General features: G+C 41.3%; 1 protein-coding gene across 1 annotated transcript in view; it reads left to right on the top strand.

Moving 5' to 3' along the window:
- Positions 1–2,543: 2,543 nt before the first annotated feature.
- GRXCR1 (glutaredoxin and cysteine rich domain containing 1) overlaps positions 2,544–19,518 on the top strand; it is a 71,643-nt gene continuing 54,668 nt past the window's right edge. Inside the window, 3 exon segments of the mRNA XM_027766993.1 lie at positions 2,544–2,594; positions 4,659–4,818; positions 4,821–4,900. Coding sequence (XP_027622794.1) covers positions 2,544–2,594; positions 4,659–4,818; positions 4,821–4,900 — 291 coding nt within the window.

Below are 19,518 nucleotides of genomic sequence, written 5' to 3'. Positions count from 1 at the left end.
AATTCCTTGTCTGCATAATAATCTTTATCATTTATGATAAGTGAAAATTTCACATGTAAACTCTCTTTTGCAGATCCCTAGAATTGCACATAAATATGTACTAGTCATGTGATAAATAATGCCACAATTATTCTTGTAAGTTGGCTCTTATAGAAGGACATAGAGAAGTTTCCCTTGGGGTTTTGTGGTTAATGTGTGGGGAGGAGGATGCGATGTAGAAATATCCACTCATGAGGTGCCCCTCCGTGTTGTGGTGAAGTATTGAACACAGGGAATCAGATCCCATATGGCCAACTGGGGTTTCGATCCCAGTCCTGACGGCTTGAAAAACACCCTTGAATGTGTGTATATAGGCCCCAAATCCTGATGCAAAGGAAGAATGGAGGAAGGAAGGTCATAGCATGACCATGCCTCATGGGGTGGAGATGCATTCTCTCTGTCTCTCTGGACAATGCTCTCTGGCAATGAAAAAAAAAAAAAGAAGGAAAAACAAGACAAAGAATCATCATTCACCTTTGGAACAGAACAGCGTATGTGGTTAGAATGGAAATGGATGTAAGAAATAAGCTCAGAAAGGAATCTGGTGGGAAGAAAGGGGGTTTACCCATCACTTTAAGTGAAAAAATGAAAATTCAAGAGGTTATTTGAGAACAAAGTGAACAATGATTGACGAATTCATTTACATTTAATATTAAGAAGCATCAAATAACCCACATTTAACTACAAAGGTTTATAGAGTAGCATGAAGGGGAGAGTCATATATATAACATTCTTGCCCTTTTTGAAAGACCTGCTTCCACCACGTATTCCTGTCATTTAATGTTACTGCTCCTGGGGCCAGGCTGGACAGCCTGATCATTGGAGAATCTGGACCTCGTCCCAGTTTGCCTTTTGACATTTGGATGGTTCTGAGCCAATCGATTTGCGCCTTTGCCTTCAGGAAGTGGGAAAACAGATCTCTGCTTCTTGTTTATCTCAAAGAAACCTCCTTAGACTGAAAAAAATAAAAGGATTGTTTAAAATGTCCCTTGTTTAACTTACTGTTAAAAATGTAGGGGCATCATTTACTTAAACGGGCACACCTTTTAAATTACAGTCGTTTTTTTAAGGGAAATAAACTAGGTCTACAGCAGTGTGTGATTCAACCACTATCCTGAGGAGGGAGTACCAAGAAAGAGCACAGTGTGCTTCAGTGGTTCTGCTCTGCTCAGTGGGAAGCATGACTTTAGGAAGGGTGTGCACTTGGGTTCTAGTTTTTTAACTTTAATGAATGTTTTTTGGGACCAGCAGTTAGTTTAGTGGCAATATTGCTGGACTCCCATGTAGTCAACAGCGGTTCGAGTCCCGGACCCGGTGGCTTAAACTCATGCTGGGTGCGTGTGTGTGTGTGTGTGTGCCCAAGATCCCGAGAGGAGAATGGAGGAGAAGGGATTGCAGTGTGGCCATCCCCCTTGGGGGGGGATTTCCCGCTTTCTGTCTCTCTGTCTCTCTGGTGAGCGCACGCACCCTATAGCAAAAAAAAAAAAAAATGTTTTGTAATTGCCAGAGGGTGAACACACCTACCAGAGAGAGACAGAGAGACAGAGCAAGAGGGAGAGGGAGAAAGCACTCCCCTGTCAAGGTCATACCATTGATGGTCATATCACAATCCCAGTCCTTCATCTTCTGCATTCTGTTGGCATTTGGGGCAGATATGATGCATGTACACCCAGAGTGTGTCTCACCACTGAGCTGGGATTCCAGCCCTGGCTGGCTATCCAACTCTCTTAGCAAACAGCCTATGAGCAGGGCCAACTTTGCTGAATTTTAATTCTGTTTCCTTTTCTAAGATACTCCTCCTTTTGAACCTAGTTTTCTTGCTTAATCAATAAAGACAGTAACATCACATAAGTTACTGTGAAGATGAAATGAATATAAAGTTATTAGCGTTGTGCCTGCCACTGATGTTCAAAACATTATGTTTTGTTTGTTTGAAAAAAAAAAAAGTTGCTTAAAACCTGAATTCCTGGGGTTTTCTAGGAAGCTGTTAATTTCTTGATGATTTGGAAACACTGGGGCAAGGTTAGAAGGACTCTTGCAGGAAGCCTTTTCAAACCAGTGCAAGGCTGGGCAAAGAGGAAAGTGGAAATAGCCTGTTGGATTCACTCCCACATGATTAGCTGGGCCTGCTCCATGAGGATTATACACAGAGCAGCGTTGGGGACTAATTCTTGGCCTGAACTCTAGAGGTTCCAGGGAGTGTAGAGGCTCCAGAACTGTACCGAGATGGCCAGGTGACTGAAGTTCTAATTGTCTCACAGTGGCTATTGCAGAACCAAGTGCAAGTTGAGAGCACAGGCTGGTTGGCTGTCCCCTGGTCATGTTCATAGCAATTTCCATTCCATCTGCATCTACTGCAAGTTGTTGTAAGGCTTCCAGGCATCCCCTAAGCCCCATCTTGTTTATCAACAGAATGGAAGAACTTGTCAGCCATTGTTACCTCCTCGGCGGGCTCTCTCAGAACCAGCAGGCTACACAGGATCCAGCAGGCTCCGACAATCACAATGACGTCTCTGTTCTCTCAGACGCCTCTATCCTTCGACTCTCTTCCCATGGTAACGCTCTTTAAGGGAGAGAAGGGACAGTGAACCATTTAGAGGCTAGTTTTAGGTTTCTGGTGAGATACTTTGACAAATCTATGGGGAGAAATAAAATGAAACAAATGTAGAAGAGGATTTATTTATTTTGGCCGAAGGCACTGTATGTTAAAATTTGTATTATAGAGGCCAAGTGGTAAGGCAGTAGTAACATAACTGGACCCACATGAAGAAGGCCCTGGGTTTGTGTGCTCCCTGAGTGGACCAGGTGTTCGCTTGGACCCATGATCTGGGCTGGGGGGATTGGGGGTTGATTGTAGCATAAAAACCTTGTAGGGGATTCTCTTTCTCCCCACCCATCCACCAAGAAGTAAGTGAATAAACTTGAAAAACTCATATCACAAAACTAGTGAAGACCTTGAAAAGTCATTCAACCTACCACCATCTCTAGGAAAACGACTTCCAAACCATGCCAAAAACTTTTGTAATAAGATCTTTTAAAGAACATTTTACTGAATAGAATATAGTCATACTTCCAACCTGGAATTTGCTCGTATTCAGTCTCAGTCCCCAGGCTGAGAATTGGCAGTGAGACTGAGTGGGATTGCTGAAGCATGTACTGCACAACCCTGGGGAAACACTTATTTAAACTCTGCTGCTAGTGACGCTGCCTGGGTTTGTACATTGAGCATCTGCGTTCGCTGGTCTTCACCCATCTCTGTTAAACGTAAGCATGACTCAATGCAAGCCCTCCCACCCTCTTTAAAACCTTCAGAGATTTCCCATTGCTTTCAGGTTAAAGTCCCTAGATCTTTAAAGTGGCCACAAAATACATCAACCCTGCATCCCTATTTAGAATCACTTCGTTCTGTTTGATTTTTTTCCTTCTTCGGGTTTCAAGACATGACCATTGAAGAGTCTCAAACAGTTAATTCCTCCTAATCCTTCTGATCTTAGTTCAAAGTGATGGAGTTTAGTGTTCTACTGACTAACTTTAGTATTTAATGCCCTGGAATGGTTTATAATTAATGCTTTGACTTCACAGAGGTTTTGCAAGTTGTATGGTAGTGTCTTTAACACTGTAGCCCCAGGAAGACTCAAGTATCCCTTGGTCTTAGGGTCTAGTTGTATTCTGTTCAATCTCCTTTAAGTAAGAGGGAGGAATTTTCCTGTCTTGTCAGGACCTGACTGGCATGGCCCTTGAGCTCATTCTAGAAGTGCTGGTAGGGTCTTCCTGGAAAGCTGTCACTGATTTCTGATTTAGCAGGAAACCTAGGAAAAGAGCCTCACAAAGGACAGTCTTCATTTTGGTTTTCAGTCTTGCTTCTGCTCCACGTGTCTGACTCCTTGTTCTCTCTTTAAGCCTGGCTTTGACCCATTGCTCACTTCGGTGTTGGCTTCTGCACATTCCCATTCGGAACCATTCAATCTTTCCTTTTTTTGTGGCAGAGTCTTCCTACCGCATGTTGGTGCAGTGTCATTTGAAGGAGTCCATGCTATGCAAACTCAGAATAATCCTACGACATAGGTCTTGTTATCATGGAGCAAAAGACCATGAAACTTGGTAAACTGAAAGGTGGAAGGATTTTCAACTGATTCAATACTAACCTTGACTATTCTCTGGCACATTTTACTGTGGGATCAAGAGGCAGATAGAGGGACCAGCAGTTAGCGTAATGGCTATGTCGCTGGATTCCCATGTAGTCGACCGCAGTTCGCGTCCCAGACCCGGTGGCTTAAAACACGCCGGGTGCATGTGCGTGCGTGCCCAAGATCCCGAGAGGAGAATGGAGAAGTGATTGCGGTGTGACCATCTCCCCTGGGGGGTGATTTCTCGCTTTCTGTCTCTATGTCTCTCTCTGTCTGTCTGGCAAGCACACCCAGCATATGATGAAAAAAACTCTCAAAAAAATAAATAAAATAAAAAGTCATGTCTCATAATAGACAAATAAGAGGCTCATTCAACTTTTATTGCACGTCTTTCATGTATAAGACACTCGCTAAAGCACATTGATTGTCTTACACTAGTTAAGACGTAAGAAAAAGAGCACGCATATTTATGCTGTGATGTTTTCCCTTCAGCAACCCTCAGCTGACCTAGAATTTGACCGCGTAGTGATTTATACCACTTGCCTTCGTGTGGTCAGGACAACCTTTGAAAGATGCGAACTGGTTAGAAAGATCTTCCAGAACCATCGTGTCAAATTTGAAGAGAAGAACATCGCTCTGAATGGTGAATATGGAAAGAGTTAGATGAACGATGTCGACGAGTTTCCGAAGCACCCTCCCTCCCTGTGGTGTTCATCGATGGCCATTATCTTGGGGTAAGTACTCTGCAAAGGAAAATCTCCCTTTCCATGGCGTCCGACTAGTGTTGGCAGAAATCTACAAGCCTCTATGACCAGGTAACTTGCAACACAACTACCAGAGTGCTTGCTCTTCTTTTGGAGCTCCAACCAAAGGGAAGCACTTATTTCTATCTCAAACAATGTGTCACTACAGTGTTCATCCCCACAGAAGTACGGTAAGATAAAGTCAGCATGAAACTGCCTTTTTGAACACGAATGAATTTTTTAATGTTCAATTGACTTGAGCCTTGCATGGTGACACTTGACATGTGGGATTAAAATATTTATTTTTTAGTGCAAGAAAAATGGAATATTTATAAAATATATCTGTGTCTACGTATATGAATTCACTTATACCCCATTCCTGAACACTCGGTTTCCTACATCATGAACCTAAAATGACAGCCCTGAAATGAAATCAACAAGAAACGGGGCCAGGAGTCAGAATTGTATCTGTTTCTTGTTTGTAATTATTCTTGATATTGGTAGTGCAGTAGTGGGAGACATAAATTCAGACTTACAGTAAACAGAGAGAATGCCCAGACTTACAGTCAACAGAGAATGCCCAGCACAGCACTTAAACATGCCTGTTTTGTTTCTCGTTGAATAATATTGTTAGCATAATTAACACCCATTGATGTACAAGAAGCCCAAGAAGAGGCTTCTCGAGAGTGCACTTGAGGAAAAATGAGAGCAGAGAGCCAGAGGGCAACAGCATTGAAGGGTTGGAGCTGACCATCTAATCACTTATCACAGACAAAGGAAGTGATTGAAACCACCAAGAAGACCCAGGGTCTTGGTTTTGTTTAGCATATGGTATTAACCTTCAGCTTTCAGGGGGAAGTTAGAAAAATGTAGAGCAAGAGATGCTCATGTTTTGTTTTAGGGAATCTATTTTCTCATATCCAGTCTACAGGTGTATTTTTTAGAGGCAGTCTGTCTTCTTATGGCAAGATAGATACAGAGAAGCTGTAATTCAATAGCTCTGATATTATACAATCTTATTTTTCACCAGAACTGGGCAGATAGTACATTCTGAAGTATAGGAACTGTGATCTGAAGTCTTTTCTTTTTTTTGGAGAGATTTTTTGCTATAGGGCACGTGCGCTCGCCAGACAGAGACAGAGAGATAGAAAGCGAGAAATCACCCCCCCAGGGGGGATGGTCACACCGCAATCCCTTCTCCTCCATTCTCCTCTTGGGATCTTGGGCACGCATGCACATGTGCCCGGCGTGAGTTTTAAGCCACCGGGTCCGGGCCACAAACCATGGTCGACTACGTGGGAGTCCAGCTACATAGCCATTATGCTAACTGCTGGTTCCCTGTGATCTGAAGTCTTGATCCACTTGTTAGTGTATTTCAACATAAAACCCTTTGGGACCTGCAGTTAGCGTAATGGCTATGTCGCTGAACTCCCAAGTAGTCAACCATGGTTTGAGTCCCTGGCCCGGTGGCTTAAACTCACGCAGGGTGCGTGTGCGTGAGTGCCCAAGACCCCGAGAGGATAATGGAGGAAATAAATAAATAAATAAATAAATAAATAAATAAATAAATAAAAATAAACCCTTTGATCCCAAAAAACTATAACAACAGCAGTAATAATGGTGATAAAAATATTAGTAATAACACTAGACTACACTGAATTTGATGCCTGCATCTTGTTTAATCCTCAGGATAGCCTTAGAAATCAACTCTGGTATGGCATGCTCCTTAAGAGGATTCTATGAGGTAATATATAGAAGTGCTTATTTTTTATGTCTGGAACAAAACATGTTTTAAAATAAATACTAATATCACTGTTTTGCAGAAGAGAATATTAATTCCTTTGTTCTCAGGGATATACTTGACCAAGTAGCAAGGCCAGGACTCAAGGTTAGGTCTTTCTGTTACTACTCCTTAAACTCTTGCTCCCAGACACATCATGTCAAGGAAGGGGATCTTGGACTGTCTGCTTAAATAGCCTTAGCACCTAGAACAGAGCTTAGCATGAAGTAGGTCCTCAACTAAACCTCCATGGATTGGCTATATGAATTCTATTGCCTCCTTATCTTCTGTCCTGCTCCTCCTAAAACATCCTTTTGTAAAGAGAGGATCTGGTGATGGGACCAGCAGTTAGCGTAATTGCTATGTTGCTGGACTCCCATGTAGTCAACTGCAGTTTGTGTCCCGGACCCGGTGGGTTAAAACTCACGCCGGGTGCGTGTGCGTGCGTGCCCAAGATCCCGAGAGGAGAATGGAGGAGAAGGGATTGTGGTTTGGTCATTCCCCCTGGGGGGTGATTTCTCGCTTTCTATCTCTCTGTCTCTCTCTGTCTGTCTAGCAAACGCACATGCCCTATAGCTAAAATCTCTCCAAAAAAAAAAAAAAAAAGAGAGAGAGGATCTGATTAACTCAACCATGCACGAAAGAAAGAGACTTTTAAGGGTTCTGGACATTTGCCCTGTAACTCAGAAAATACTGGCAATGTAAATTATTACTCTCGTGGAATTCTAATTTCTGTAAGAATCTATAATCAAGAGTAGGTTATGAAGGAGAGACACTGTATGTCCCCACTTAATACATACCAAGTGTCTGCACTCCATAATTGAAACTGATTGACCTAAGGTTGTACAAATACAAGAGATGGGGGTTAGTGCCAGAAGTGGAGTGTGTGGAGAAGAGGGACCTAAGGAAGGACATTTGGAGGAGGGATACGGAGACAGAGCATTGATGGGATGGGGAGGTGTGTTGTTATTGGTGGAAGATACTCTGATCAACTGGACTGGGGAGAAATGTTCACATACTGAAAAGTTCACTTTGTAAGCTAAATAATATGACTGAATATATATAAAAAATTAAAAAAAGTGAACAACAAAAAAAAGAAGAGATGGCAACCACCTGCTTACACAGGTACAATGAGGTTGGCTTCCCTCCATGAACTACTCTTGACCACTCCTGTTCTGACCCAATAGATGGAGCCTTGTATCTTCTTCCTGTTTTCAAGACAATTTAGCAGGTGTAATGCCTGCCCTATTATTTGTCTTCTAGTTTGAGAACACAATAGATAAATGAGACAGGGAACATATTTTCTTCTGAATGGCTTTATCTCTGTGATTACTATTTAAACTCGGGGTAGCCTAGAGAAGGAAATATCATAAAGTAGCAACTTTGCTGCTCCTGTAATTCAAAATAATGCTTCAGCCTTGGACAGAGTCCAGAAACAGAGATTCTCACCCCACCTTTTTTTTTTTTTTCTTATAAAGCAAGGATTACTTCTAAATCTGTAATTGTGTAACTCCATGACAACTTACATGACAAATTCCCCTCCTAGGGCAAGAGCCCCTTTATTCAAATTTCCACGTGCCATTGTAAATGGAAAACACTGCCCGGATTGTAGAATCTTTCCCCTGTACTGTTCACGCATCTGAGATGGAAGGATGCCCTCTGCTGGGTTTTGGCACACAGTGAAACATAATTTTCAGGGAAGAAAAGAAGCTGATATTGGTCGTTTCTGTAACATCTGTGGTGTTTTAAACTGTCATATGAAACAGTGTGATGTAGTTTAATTTTAGATGGGTGAGAGAAAGCAAGATGTGTGAGTCATCTGCACAGTCCAATGGTTTTAAGAGGGAGGAACACAGAGAGAGAACCAGACAGAGAATAAGAGATACAGACTCAGAAAGAAGAGCATATGGTGGCAGCTTGTGGAAGACAATGAGATGGGACAGAGGAACAGCTTCCTTATTGTACAAGGGAACTTCAAAGACATGCATAAAGGGACCAGCAGTTAACATAATGACTATGTCGCTGGACTCCCATGTAGTCAACTGTGGTTCGCGTCCCGGAGCTGGTGGCTTAAAACTCACGCCAGCCACGTGTGCATGTGTGCCCAAGATCCCAAGAGAAGATCTTTGAAAATGTTCCATGTGGGGGTTAGAAGAATGTGAACTTTGTGTTTGTTGGGTGGAAGGGTCTATGGCTGTCTCTTAGGTTTATTTGATAATACGGCATTCTTTAGATGCTGTACTTCTTTATTTATTTTATTATCTAGATGATCTGTCCAGAGGAGACAGAAGGCTGTTGAGATCTTCAACAATTAGTGTGTTGCAGTCTATTTCTCCCTTTAAACTTAATAGTCTTTCCTTTGCATATCTGGGTGTACCAACGTTGGGTGCATAGATATTTATGTCTCATATTTTCTTGGTGTATTAACCCTTTTAATATATAATGCCTTTCTTTATCTCTTCTTATGGTTTTTGTGTTAAAATCTATTTCATCTGATATCAGTATCATAACTTCAACCTTTTTTGATTTCCATTTGAATAGAATATCTTTTTTAAGTCCTTTACTTTCAGTGAGATGCATTTCAGCCATTCTGTGTCTTTTATTTTGGGTAGAATTAATTATCTAATTTAATTTATTATTATTTTTTTAAATTTGCCATAGGTTACATATACTCACCACAGAGATAGAGAGAGAGAGAGAGAGAGAGAGAGAGAGAGAGAGAGCAAGCCATGTCCAGGACTCAAACCATGGTCAGCCACATGGGAGTCCAACACCTTAGCCACCATGTCACTTGCTGGCTCCCAGTCTGTATCTTTTAATTGAAAAATTTTATCTGTTCACATTCAATGCTGTTATTAATATTTGTGGACCTATCCCTGCCACTTTATTAGCCATATTTTTGGTTATTTTCTGAGTACCGAAACTGGGCTATGCTCATCTCCATGGTTCTGCTTGAAGCTCTTCCCTCTCCAGTACTTGATTCTATGAACTCTCATCATCTTGGTCTCCTGGACTCTCAGGTCTGTTTTCCCAACTCATGGAATCCACTAGTTTCTGTTTGGTATCTTTTTCCTGTATACAACTTCAAAAAGTTGTCATGGCAATAAGTTTGGGCACCTCTAGAGCTCGTCTAACTACTCCTTGCATCTCGAGATCGTAATAAAGACTAATATGAGGAAAATAATTTTAAAAATGTTATTATTCCTCAAAAATGAATCATCAATTGATCTTCTTTGGGGCGATAAAACAAAGTAAAGTATAATTTTCAGGCTAGATGACTAGGTCAATTATGACTTACATTTATTTCTAAATAAAATTTCCATTCTCCAAAAAAATAAACTAAAAGAAATAAAAGAAAACAACCAAACTTGAAGTCTTAACTACTAGGGATTTTATTTTTTTTACTCACACATAAAAATGTAGAGATCCCAGCCACAATTGCCCAAGCTGTAGAGTGATAATGTGATCATAGACCAGATGGAAGGCTGGAATTCAGATTCCGGCAGCCTAAACGTGCCAGTCACTTGTAGTCCTAGTTGGCTGGAAGACTTAGGGGTGAGGGGAATATATGAGTGAACTTAAAAAAAAGTATAAGAAAGTACTCCAGAGACAATATAAACTTCATGATATCATCTAAGACTACTTTCTAATTTTTTTTTTTTTTGGAGAGGTTTTTGCTATAGGGCACATGTGCTTGCCAGAGAGACATAGAGAGATAGAAAGCGAGAAATCACCCCCCCAGGGAGATGGCCACACCGTAATCCCTTCTCCTCCATTCTCCTCTTGGGATCTTGGGCACGCATGTACATGAGCCTGGCATGAGTTTAAGCCACCGGGTCCGGGACTTGAACCACAGTTGACTACATGGGAATCCAGCGACATAGCCATTATGCCAACTGCTGGTCCCATACTTTCTAATTTTTAGTTCCGCCAGCCTCAGAGTTCTCAAATCTCAATGATTCAAGACAGCTGCTGAAACTTTTGCCCTCCTGTCTATTTTCCAGGCATGAAGGGAATAAGCAAGAAAAAGACTAAAACAGAGTGCATCGTATTTGAGGGAGAAGCCTTTCAGAAAACATACCCGAGTGTCCTTTGCCTTTTATTTTTCATCTTTAGTTGCAAATCGGGATGTTAATGTGATATGCTAAAAAATGTTAGTTTTATTTTATTTTTTTATTTTTAGTGTAGAAAAGAGAGATCGTGGGTATTGGGTGGGTAATTAGTTTTGTCAAGTTGAACAAAGCACTTGTGGAGTGGTTAACTTAAGTAATTTCCTTCAAGTTGTGTGTGTTTCTCACAAATGCTTTCCTTATACCCAAAGGTTCCCTAGTATCTACTCTGTTAATAATGGCTGCAGAGATGGCCAGAGAACTGACAGGGAGTCTTTGGTGAATTTGGTATTTCAATATCAGGATGTATTATAATTACTGAGTAGTATCATTGTCGATGAAAAAAATAATCAACTGTAAAATTAATAATTAATAATTAATGTGGTTTATTTCTAAGCCAACTGTGAGTGACCTAGGCCCGGAGAAGAGGCATACACCTTTCTCGGAGTGATCATGTACAGGGGTTCCTTTTATTTGTTTTTGAGATTGACAGACAACATTTTCCTTGGTCTGGCCCAAAAAGGCGGGACATGTAGAAGGGGTGGGAGGGGGGGGGCTTGTAGGTTATAGGTGGGTTCCACAATCCTTCGATTGGTGATTGGAAGGGAAGATCTGTGTCTTAGTTAAAGACAGGTTTAATCTACATCTCAAGGAAAAGAGAAGTTCTGTGTCTTGGGAAGACATAAGCAAAAGAATATACTGCAATAGGTTGAAATATACACCACAAAGATACTATGCCAGGAACAGGAGGTAGGAAGAATCCTGTTAATAGAAAATAAATGGTCTGTTAATGTTTGTGGCATGACTTTTCCAGTCCCTTTTGAAAAGATTTTGGAAAAATAGGCAAAGTAGTCAAACTTCTGTCCACATCATAAACCATCACTGGGAAGTTAAGTATTTTCTCAGATTTCTGAAATGATTCTGTTTTGAAAGTCCTGAAGATATTTATAAAGTACATGTGAGAAGTGGCTTTTAAATTTTGGGGTCATACACGTCTTTGAAAATCTGATGAAAGCTGCCGACTTCTTCATCATGCCTCTAATTCTTTTTATAATGTCGGAGTTTTTTTTAGAAAGATTATCCCTAGATAACTAACTTCTCATTAAAGGAGTGCTTAGGAGAGCTTATACACTCCTAGAGGAGTGTATAATTCCCCTTTTTGCTTTTCTTTGATCATTTTATCTAGTAATGCGACCCACTTCATAACAAGGACTATCACGGCCAGCTTTTATTTTTTAGTATTTAATTATGGAACTGATGCGTTTTAGATTTTTAGCACTCTTTATTTTTTCTTTTTTTCCTTGGAAGTCATCATCACTTATTTTTTTGGTCATGCCCTTGATGGTGAGCAAATTTATCGCATCCAAATCTAACCCTGTTTTCTTGAATCTTATTTGGTAATAGACAAACTGTTTAACCTACAATTCTTGTTTAAAGTCATGAAGTGTTTGATCCTGGTTTATTCATTCTCATGTTTCAGACAGTAAGGACAGTGATGGAGAAGTTGACAATTTAGGCTTAAAGTCAGGCTTTTGTCATTTAGATTTTGCAATAAAATCTTGTGAGATTGTTTTTATGCCTTTTTTTTTTTTTCTGAGTTATTGAGGATGGTTCTGGAAAGCAATGACAGTGCCGATGACAATGACGACAGTCAAAGCTAATTTGAACGTTGTACTTTGCTGTCATTTACATGCATATTCTCTTTTATCCTTGAAAATAATACCTCGAGCGATACTATTACCTCCTTCCAAACCCCAAATTTGTACCCGAAAAATTAAAGCTTAGAGATATTAGGACATAACTTCGGGTCATAAATGGTATATTCAGGGTTTAAATGTAGGCGTCTGACTAGAATTGGAACTCTAAAATTGTGCACTCAAAATGTCAGTAAATTAACAATGGCCGTCAATTCCATACGCTAGCAGCATATTCATGTCTTGAGATACTTTATTGCTTGAAACCATTCCACATTCAAGACCTTGTTCTGGTGTTTGTTTGTTTGTTTGTTTGTTTGTTTTAATTGCCAGAAGCCACAAGCACTCTCCACAGAGAGAGAGGGAGAAAGTCTACCCTAATGGGGCACTGTAGCTCTGCAATTTCTTCTCCTCTGTGACTCCATTCTATTAGGATTTTCTGCATGCATGCATATGTGCACATGCATTTGTTCAAGCCCCCAGGCTCAGGATTTGAACTGTCATTGACCATGTGGGACCCACCTCCCTTAATCCCCAGATTATAGGGCCAGCCCCACATTCAGGACCTTTAACACAGGAATGTACTTCTTTCTCATTTTTGCCATTTTGAACCTCCTCTCTCATTTTCAGTATTCTTTATCTTTTCCATCTTTTCATTTCTCTTAGCTTAATAGTCACAATTTGTTTTTTGTTTGGGGAGTTTTTTTTTTTTTTTTTCCTACAGGGTGCGTGAGCTCGCCAGAGACAGAGAGACAGAAAGCAAGAAATCAGCCCCCCCTCCCCAGGGAGGATGGCCACGCCGCAATCCCTTCTCCTCCATTCTCCTCTCGGGATCTTGGGCACGCACGCACAAGCACCCTGTGTGAGTTTAAGCCACCAGGTCCAGGACTCGAACCATGGTCGACTACATGGGAGTCCAGTGACATAACTATTACGCTAACTGCTGGTTCCATAGTTTGTTTTCTCTTCACTCTCTCTCCTGCAGTATTTGGGAATATAATAACTGCCAGTCTATAATCACTTGCTGGAGTTCTGTAGACTTTCCAAATTAGCTAGGTCCCAGTGCCCTGTAACTCCCGTGGCTCTTTTGTTTGTTTTTTCTTTCTTGCTCTAGCACTCTAAAGGCAATGTTAGAGAAAATCCTCAAACTGTAACAAAGAGGTCTACAACAAAGTTGAGTTATCAACATCATCTAGGTACACTATCTAATATTCCTATTAATACCTTGGAGTTTTTTGTCATTCATATAAATGAGCACTCTAAATCTTTTCTAATTTCCTCAAACAGAAGTTCTATTGCCTAGGACCGCAGATGGCATATAGTTATGTCACTGGACTCCCACGTAGTCAATTGCAGTTCTAGTCTCAGACCCAGCAGCTTAAAACTCACACTTTGTGTGTGTGTGTGTGCGCACGCACACACACACACACACACACACACACACACACATACCCAAGATCCCAAGAGTAGAAGGGATTGTGGCATGGCCATCCCCCCTGGTGGGTGACCTTTCACTTCCTGTCTCTCTAACTCTGTCTCTCTGGTGAGCGCACGTGCTCTATAGCAAAAATCTCTCTTAAAAAAAAAAGTAGTTCTACATTATTATAGTACTCTTTTTAAATTTTATTTCATTTTAATTAGTTTTTGCTGCAGGGTGCATGCACTTGCTAGAGAAAAACAGAGATAAAGAGAGAGAAATGAGAAACATCCCCGGGGAGAATGGCTACAACCCCTTCTCCTCCATTCTACTCTCAGAAGTTTGAGCATACGCATACACACAAGCCCAACGCAATTTTCAAGGACTTGAACCTTTGGTGAGCATGTGGACTTGGTGCAGTCAGCTATGTGGGAGCCAGCCCCCTTAATCACCATGTTACCTGGGTCACCTCTATTTCTCTTTTTCTAGTCTTTCGCTCTATTCACAGATCCAACTTCTATTTTAATTATTTTTGATCTTGCAGATTTTCTTCTCAAATTTTTATTCTAATATTCCACTTTTGGTCAATGACCCACTTACCCAATTACCCATTTCAGTCAATTTTCCCACTTACCCAGTTTTCTTAGACCCCCACCTTCCTTCTTTAGTTTCATATTTAGCAACTTGTCAAGATTTGTGTAATATCCTAAGGAATCTAGATTTTTTATTTTACCTTTTAATAACCCCTTCTAGAAAGCAGGAATAGCAAAGAAAAGTGGAGACAGACAGATCTAGTCACAAGAGAAAGCTCTAGGCCACTCTTCTCTTTGGTTTCTCTTTAAAAGCTTTCTATTACGGGAACCAGCAGTTAGCGTAATGGCTATGTCGCTGGACTCCCACGTAGTTGACCGCGGTTCGCGTCCCGGACCCGGTGGCTTAAAACTCACGCCGAGCGCGTGTGCGTGCGTGCCCAAGATCCCGAGAGGAGAATGGAGGAGAAGGGATTGCGGCGTGACCATCCCCCCTGGGGGGTGATTTCTTGCTTTCTGTCTCTAATGTCTCTCTCTGTCTGTCTGGCGAGCGCACGCGCCCTATAGTGAAAATCTCTCAAAAAAAAAAATAAAAATAAATAAAAGCTTTCAGTTACTTGCCATTAATTGAGATCTGAAAATATTAAATGGGAAATTCCAGAAATGAACAATTTATCATTTAACTATATCATTTGAATTTTTCACACTTTATATGCTACTCCACCACTAAATACTTAGTATCTACCTCTGCTATCAAATAAAAAAAAGTGCTATATACAATCCTTATGTTTATGATGATAAGACAGCAAAATCCATTCAGCAGAAACTGTATTTTTTTTTTTTTTGAGAGGTTTTCACTATAGGGCACATGCGCTCGCCAGACAGAGAGAGAGAGAGAGACAGAGAGACAGAAAGCGAGAAATCACCCCCCAGGGGTGATGGTCACGCTGCAATCCCTTCTCCTCCATTCTCCTCTCGGGATCTTGGGCACGCATGCACACGCGCTCGGCGTGAGTTTTAAGCCACCGGGTCTGGGACGCGAACTGCGGTCGACTACGTGGGAGTCCAGCGACATAGCCATTACACTAACTGCTGGTTCCCCAGAAACTGTACTTTGAATTTGGAAATATTCTATACTTTTAATTTTTTATAAAATAGGCTTTGAGTCAGATGATTTTTTTCCAACTCTTGCCTGAGCAGGTTTAACGTATGCTACACTAAGCCGTGATACTCAGTAGGTTAGGTGTACTAAATGCATTTTAGGCTCACAATGTTTTCAACTCCTTTTTTTTTTTTTTGAGAGATTTTTGCTATAGGGCATGTGCCCTCACCAGAAAGACAGAGACAGAGAGACAGAAAGTGAGAAATCACCCCCTCCCCCCTAGGGTGATGGCCACGTCACAATCCCTTCTCCATTCTCCTCTCGGGATCTTGGGCACGCATGCACACGTGCCCGGCATGAGTTTAAACCATCGGGTCTGGGACTAGAACCGCGGTCAACTACATGGGAGCCCAGCGACATAGACATTATGCTAACTGCTGGTCCCCTAAAATTTTTAATGTCACAATTTACATATTTTGTCATTGCATTTCAAAACAAATTATGAAAGATAGTAATTTTTAATAGTCTGTATTTTAACTTTATACTAAAAATGTTAAGATTTACATGCCATCATTTCACACTTTATATTTTCTGAATTTGTGTACATACATTTAAGAGTGAGTGTTTTATTTTTAAAGGTTTCTTTTGTGTTATTAATACTTTTCTTTCAACTTTAACTCTTTTTTAGCATTTCTCATAAAATGGATCTAGGGTGATGAACTCCCTAAGCTTTTCTGTGTAAAAGGAAATCTGTCTTCTTTTTCATTTTTGAATGACAGCTTTGTTAGGTACAGTACTCTTGGTCGGCAAATTTTTTTTTCCTCTAGTACTTCGAACATGTCATTTCGTTTTCTTCTGTAAAGTTTCTGTTGAGAAATCTGCTGCTAACTTTAATAGAATTCCTTTATATGTTATTAGCTTCTTTTCTCTTGCTGCTTTCGGATCCTCTTTTTCTTTTGACAGTTTTATTAAAAATCTTGAGATAAGTTTGTTTGGAATGAATCTGCCTGGAGCCTTTGAGCTTCCTGTGCCTGGATATTTATATGTTTCCTAGGTTCAAAAGTATTCTGCTATTATTTTAAAAATAAGCTTTCTATCTCTTTTTCTTTATTTTGTTTTTACCTTTTTTTTTTTTTTGAGAGTTTTTTTTTTTTTTTTTGGAGAGATTTTTGCTATAGGCCACGTGTGCCCACCAGGAAGACAGAGGCAGAGAGTCAGGAAGTGAAAAATTACCCCCAAGGGGGGATGACCACACCACAATCCCTTCACCTCCATTCTCCTCTCGGGATCTTGGGCATGCACGCACATGCACCTGGCATGAGTTTAAGCTACCGGGTCCAGGACTTGAAACACAGTCAACTACATAGGAGTCCAATGACATACCCATCATGCCAACTGATGGTTCCATTTCATTATATTTTTTAGCCCTAGGATTTCTGTTTTATTTTTAAAAATTATTTCACTCTCTCTGTTAAGTTTCTTATTCTGGTTGATTATTGTTTTTCCTATTTCATTGAATTATTTTTCACTTTTCTTGCACTTTGCTGAACTTGGAATGAAGTCTTTGGTAAGCAATTTTTGCATCTCTACTTCTTGAAGGTTTGTGTTTGGCCCTTTATTTTGTCCCTTTGGTGATGACATGTTTTTCTGATCTTGATTCCTGTGTTTATACAATGACGTCGATGCATTTCAAGAAGTCAGTTCTTATTCAAGTCTCTGCAGACTGGCTTTGCATGAGAAAATACATCAAAAGTCCATCCACCCTTACAGAGATTCATGGCAGGCTATGTGGTGTGATTCTGAAGCCTGGGGTCCTTGGGATCAGCAAAGCCCTAGGGTTTGCCTAAATCGATGGCTGCTGTGGGTGACGAGGTTCTGGGGCACACCAGAAGCCAGGGTCTGCTGAGACCTGCTGACAGAGGAGAACTGTCTGAAGTCCCAGACCACTGAATTTACCAGATGGTGGTATGGGGTGGAAATTGAGTCTGCCTTATAAGCCCGAGTAGGGATGTGGGGTCCTGCCTGACTCCGTGGCAGCCCTGGAGGTTCAGTCTGCAGGCGCTGACCTGGACTGTGGGCCACAGGGGCTGGCTAGTTCTCGGTTTTACTGTGTCAGGCTCAGTGTTGGGGTCCGAGGTGAAGTTCTGTTCACCTTCCTATCTTTCCTCTAAGCAGGATTGATACAGGTAATATAAAACTGCTTTTCCTACCCTTTTAGATGATTTCCTTTTTTTTTTTTTTGAGAGTTTTTTTTTTTTTTTTGGAGAGATTTTTGCTATAGGCCACGTGTGCCCACCAGGAAGACAGAGGCAGAGAGTCAGGAAGTGAAAAATTACCCCCAAGGGGGGATGACCACACCACAATCCCTTCACCTCCATTCTCCTCTCGGGATCTTGGGCATGCACGCACATGCACCTGGCATGAGTTTAAGCTACCGGGTCCAGGACTTGAAACACAGTCAACTACATAGGAGTCCAATGACATACCCATCATGCCAACTGATGGTTCCATTTCATTATATTTTTTAGCCCTAGGATTTCTGTTTTATTTTTAAAAATTATTTCACTCTCTCTGTTAAGTTTCTTATTCTGGTTGATTATTGTTTTTCCTATTTCATTGAATTATTTTTCACTTTTCTTGCACTTTGCTGAACTTGGAATGAAGTCTTTGGTAAGCAATTTTTGCATCTCTACTTCTTGAAGGTTTGTGTTTGGCCCTTTATTTTGTCCCTTTGGTGATGACATGTTTTTCTGATCTTGATTCCTGTGTTTATACAATGACGTCGATGCATTTCAAGAAGTCAGTTCTTATTCAAGTCTCTGCAGACTGGCTTTGCATGAGAAAATACATCAAAAGTCCATCCACCCTTACAGAGATTCATGGCAGGCTATGTGGTGTGATTCTGAAGCCTGGGGTCCTTGGGATCAGCAAAGCCCTAGGGTTTGCCTAAATCGATGGCTGCTGTGGGTGACGAGGTTCTGGGGCACACCAGAAGCCAGGGTCTGCTGAGACCTGCTGACAGAGGAGAACTGTCTGAAGTCCCAGACCACTGAATTTACCAGATGGTGGTATGGGGTGGAAATTGAGTCTGCCTTATAAGCCCGAGTAGGGATGTGGGGTCCTGCCTGACTCCGTGGCAGCCCTGGAGGTTCAGTCTGCAGGCGCTGACCTGGACTGTGGGCCACAGGGGCTGGCTAGTTCTCGGTTTTACTGTGTCAGGCTCAGTGTTGGGGTCCGAGGTGAAGTTCTGTTCACCTTCCTATCTTTCCTCTAAGCAGGATTGATACAGGTAATATAAAACTGCTTTTCCTACCCTTTTAGATGATTTCCTTAGCTTTGGTGAAGGTTTTATTTGTTTGTTTTTGCATAGGTATTGCTGTTCAAATTGGTATTTGTGTCAAGAGGAAATTGCTAGAGAGTCATAATGTGCTGTCTTCCCCTGGTTCTCCCTCTTACCTTTCAATTTAGATGTAGATCATTAGCTATTCTTTTTTATTTTTATTTTTGGAGAGGTTTTGCTATAGGGCGCATCTCGCCAGAAAGACAGAAAGAGACAGAGAGACAGAAAGTGAGAAATCACCCCCCAGGGGGGATGGCCACGCCGCAATCCCTTCTCCTCCATTCTCCTCTCGGGATCTTGGGCATGCACGCACATGCGCCTGGCGTGAGCTTAAGTCACTGGGTCTGGGACTTGAACCACAGTCGACTACGTGGGAGTCCAGCGAGATAGCCATTACACTAACTGCTGGTCCTGATCATTAATCATCCTGAATCTTACTGAACAAAAAATGTATTTGTGTATAATCAATCTTATCTCATTTGGTTTTAAAGATGTATCATAAGGGGAACCAGCAGTTAGCGTAATGGCTATGTCGCTGGACTCCCACGTAGTCGACCGCGGTTCACGTCCCGGACCTGGTGGCTTAAAACTCACGCCGGGCGCGTGTGCGTGCGTGCCCAAGATCCCGAGAGGAGAA

Source organism: Tupaia chinensis, unplaced genomic scaffold, assembly GCF_000334495.1.
Source record: "Tupaia chinensis unplaced genomic scaffold, TupChi_1.0 Scaffold143819_1, whole genome shotgun sequence".
NCBI lineage: Eukaryota > Metazoa > Chordata > Mammalia > Scandentia > Tupaiidae > Tupaia > Tupaia belangeri.
Note: the sequence above shows the minus strand (reverse complement) of the source record. Positions and strands in the feature narration are given on the sequence as shown.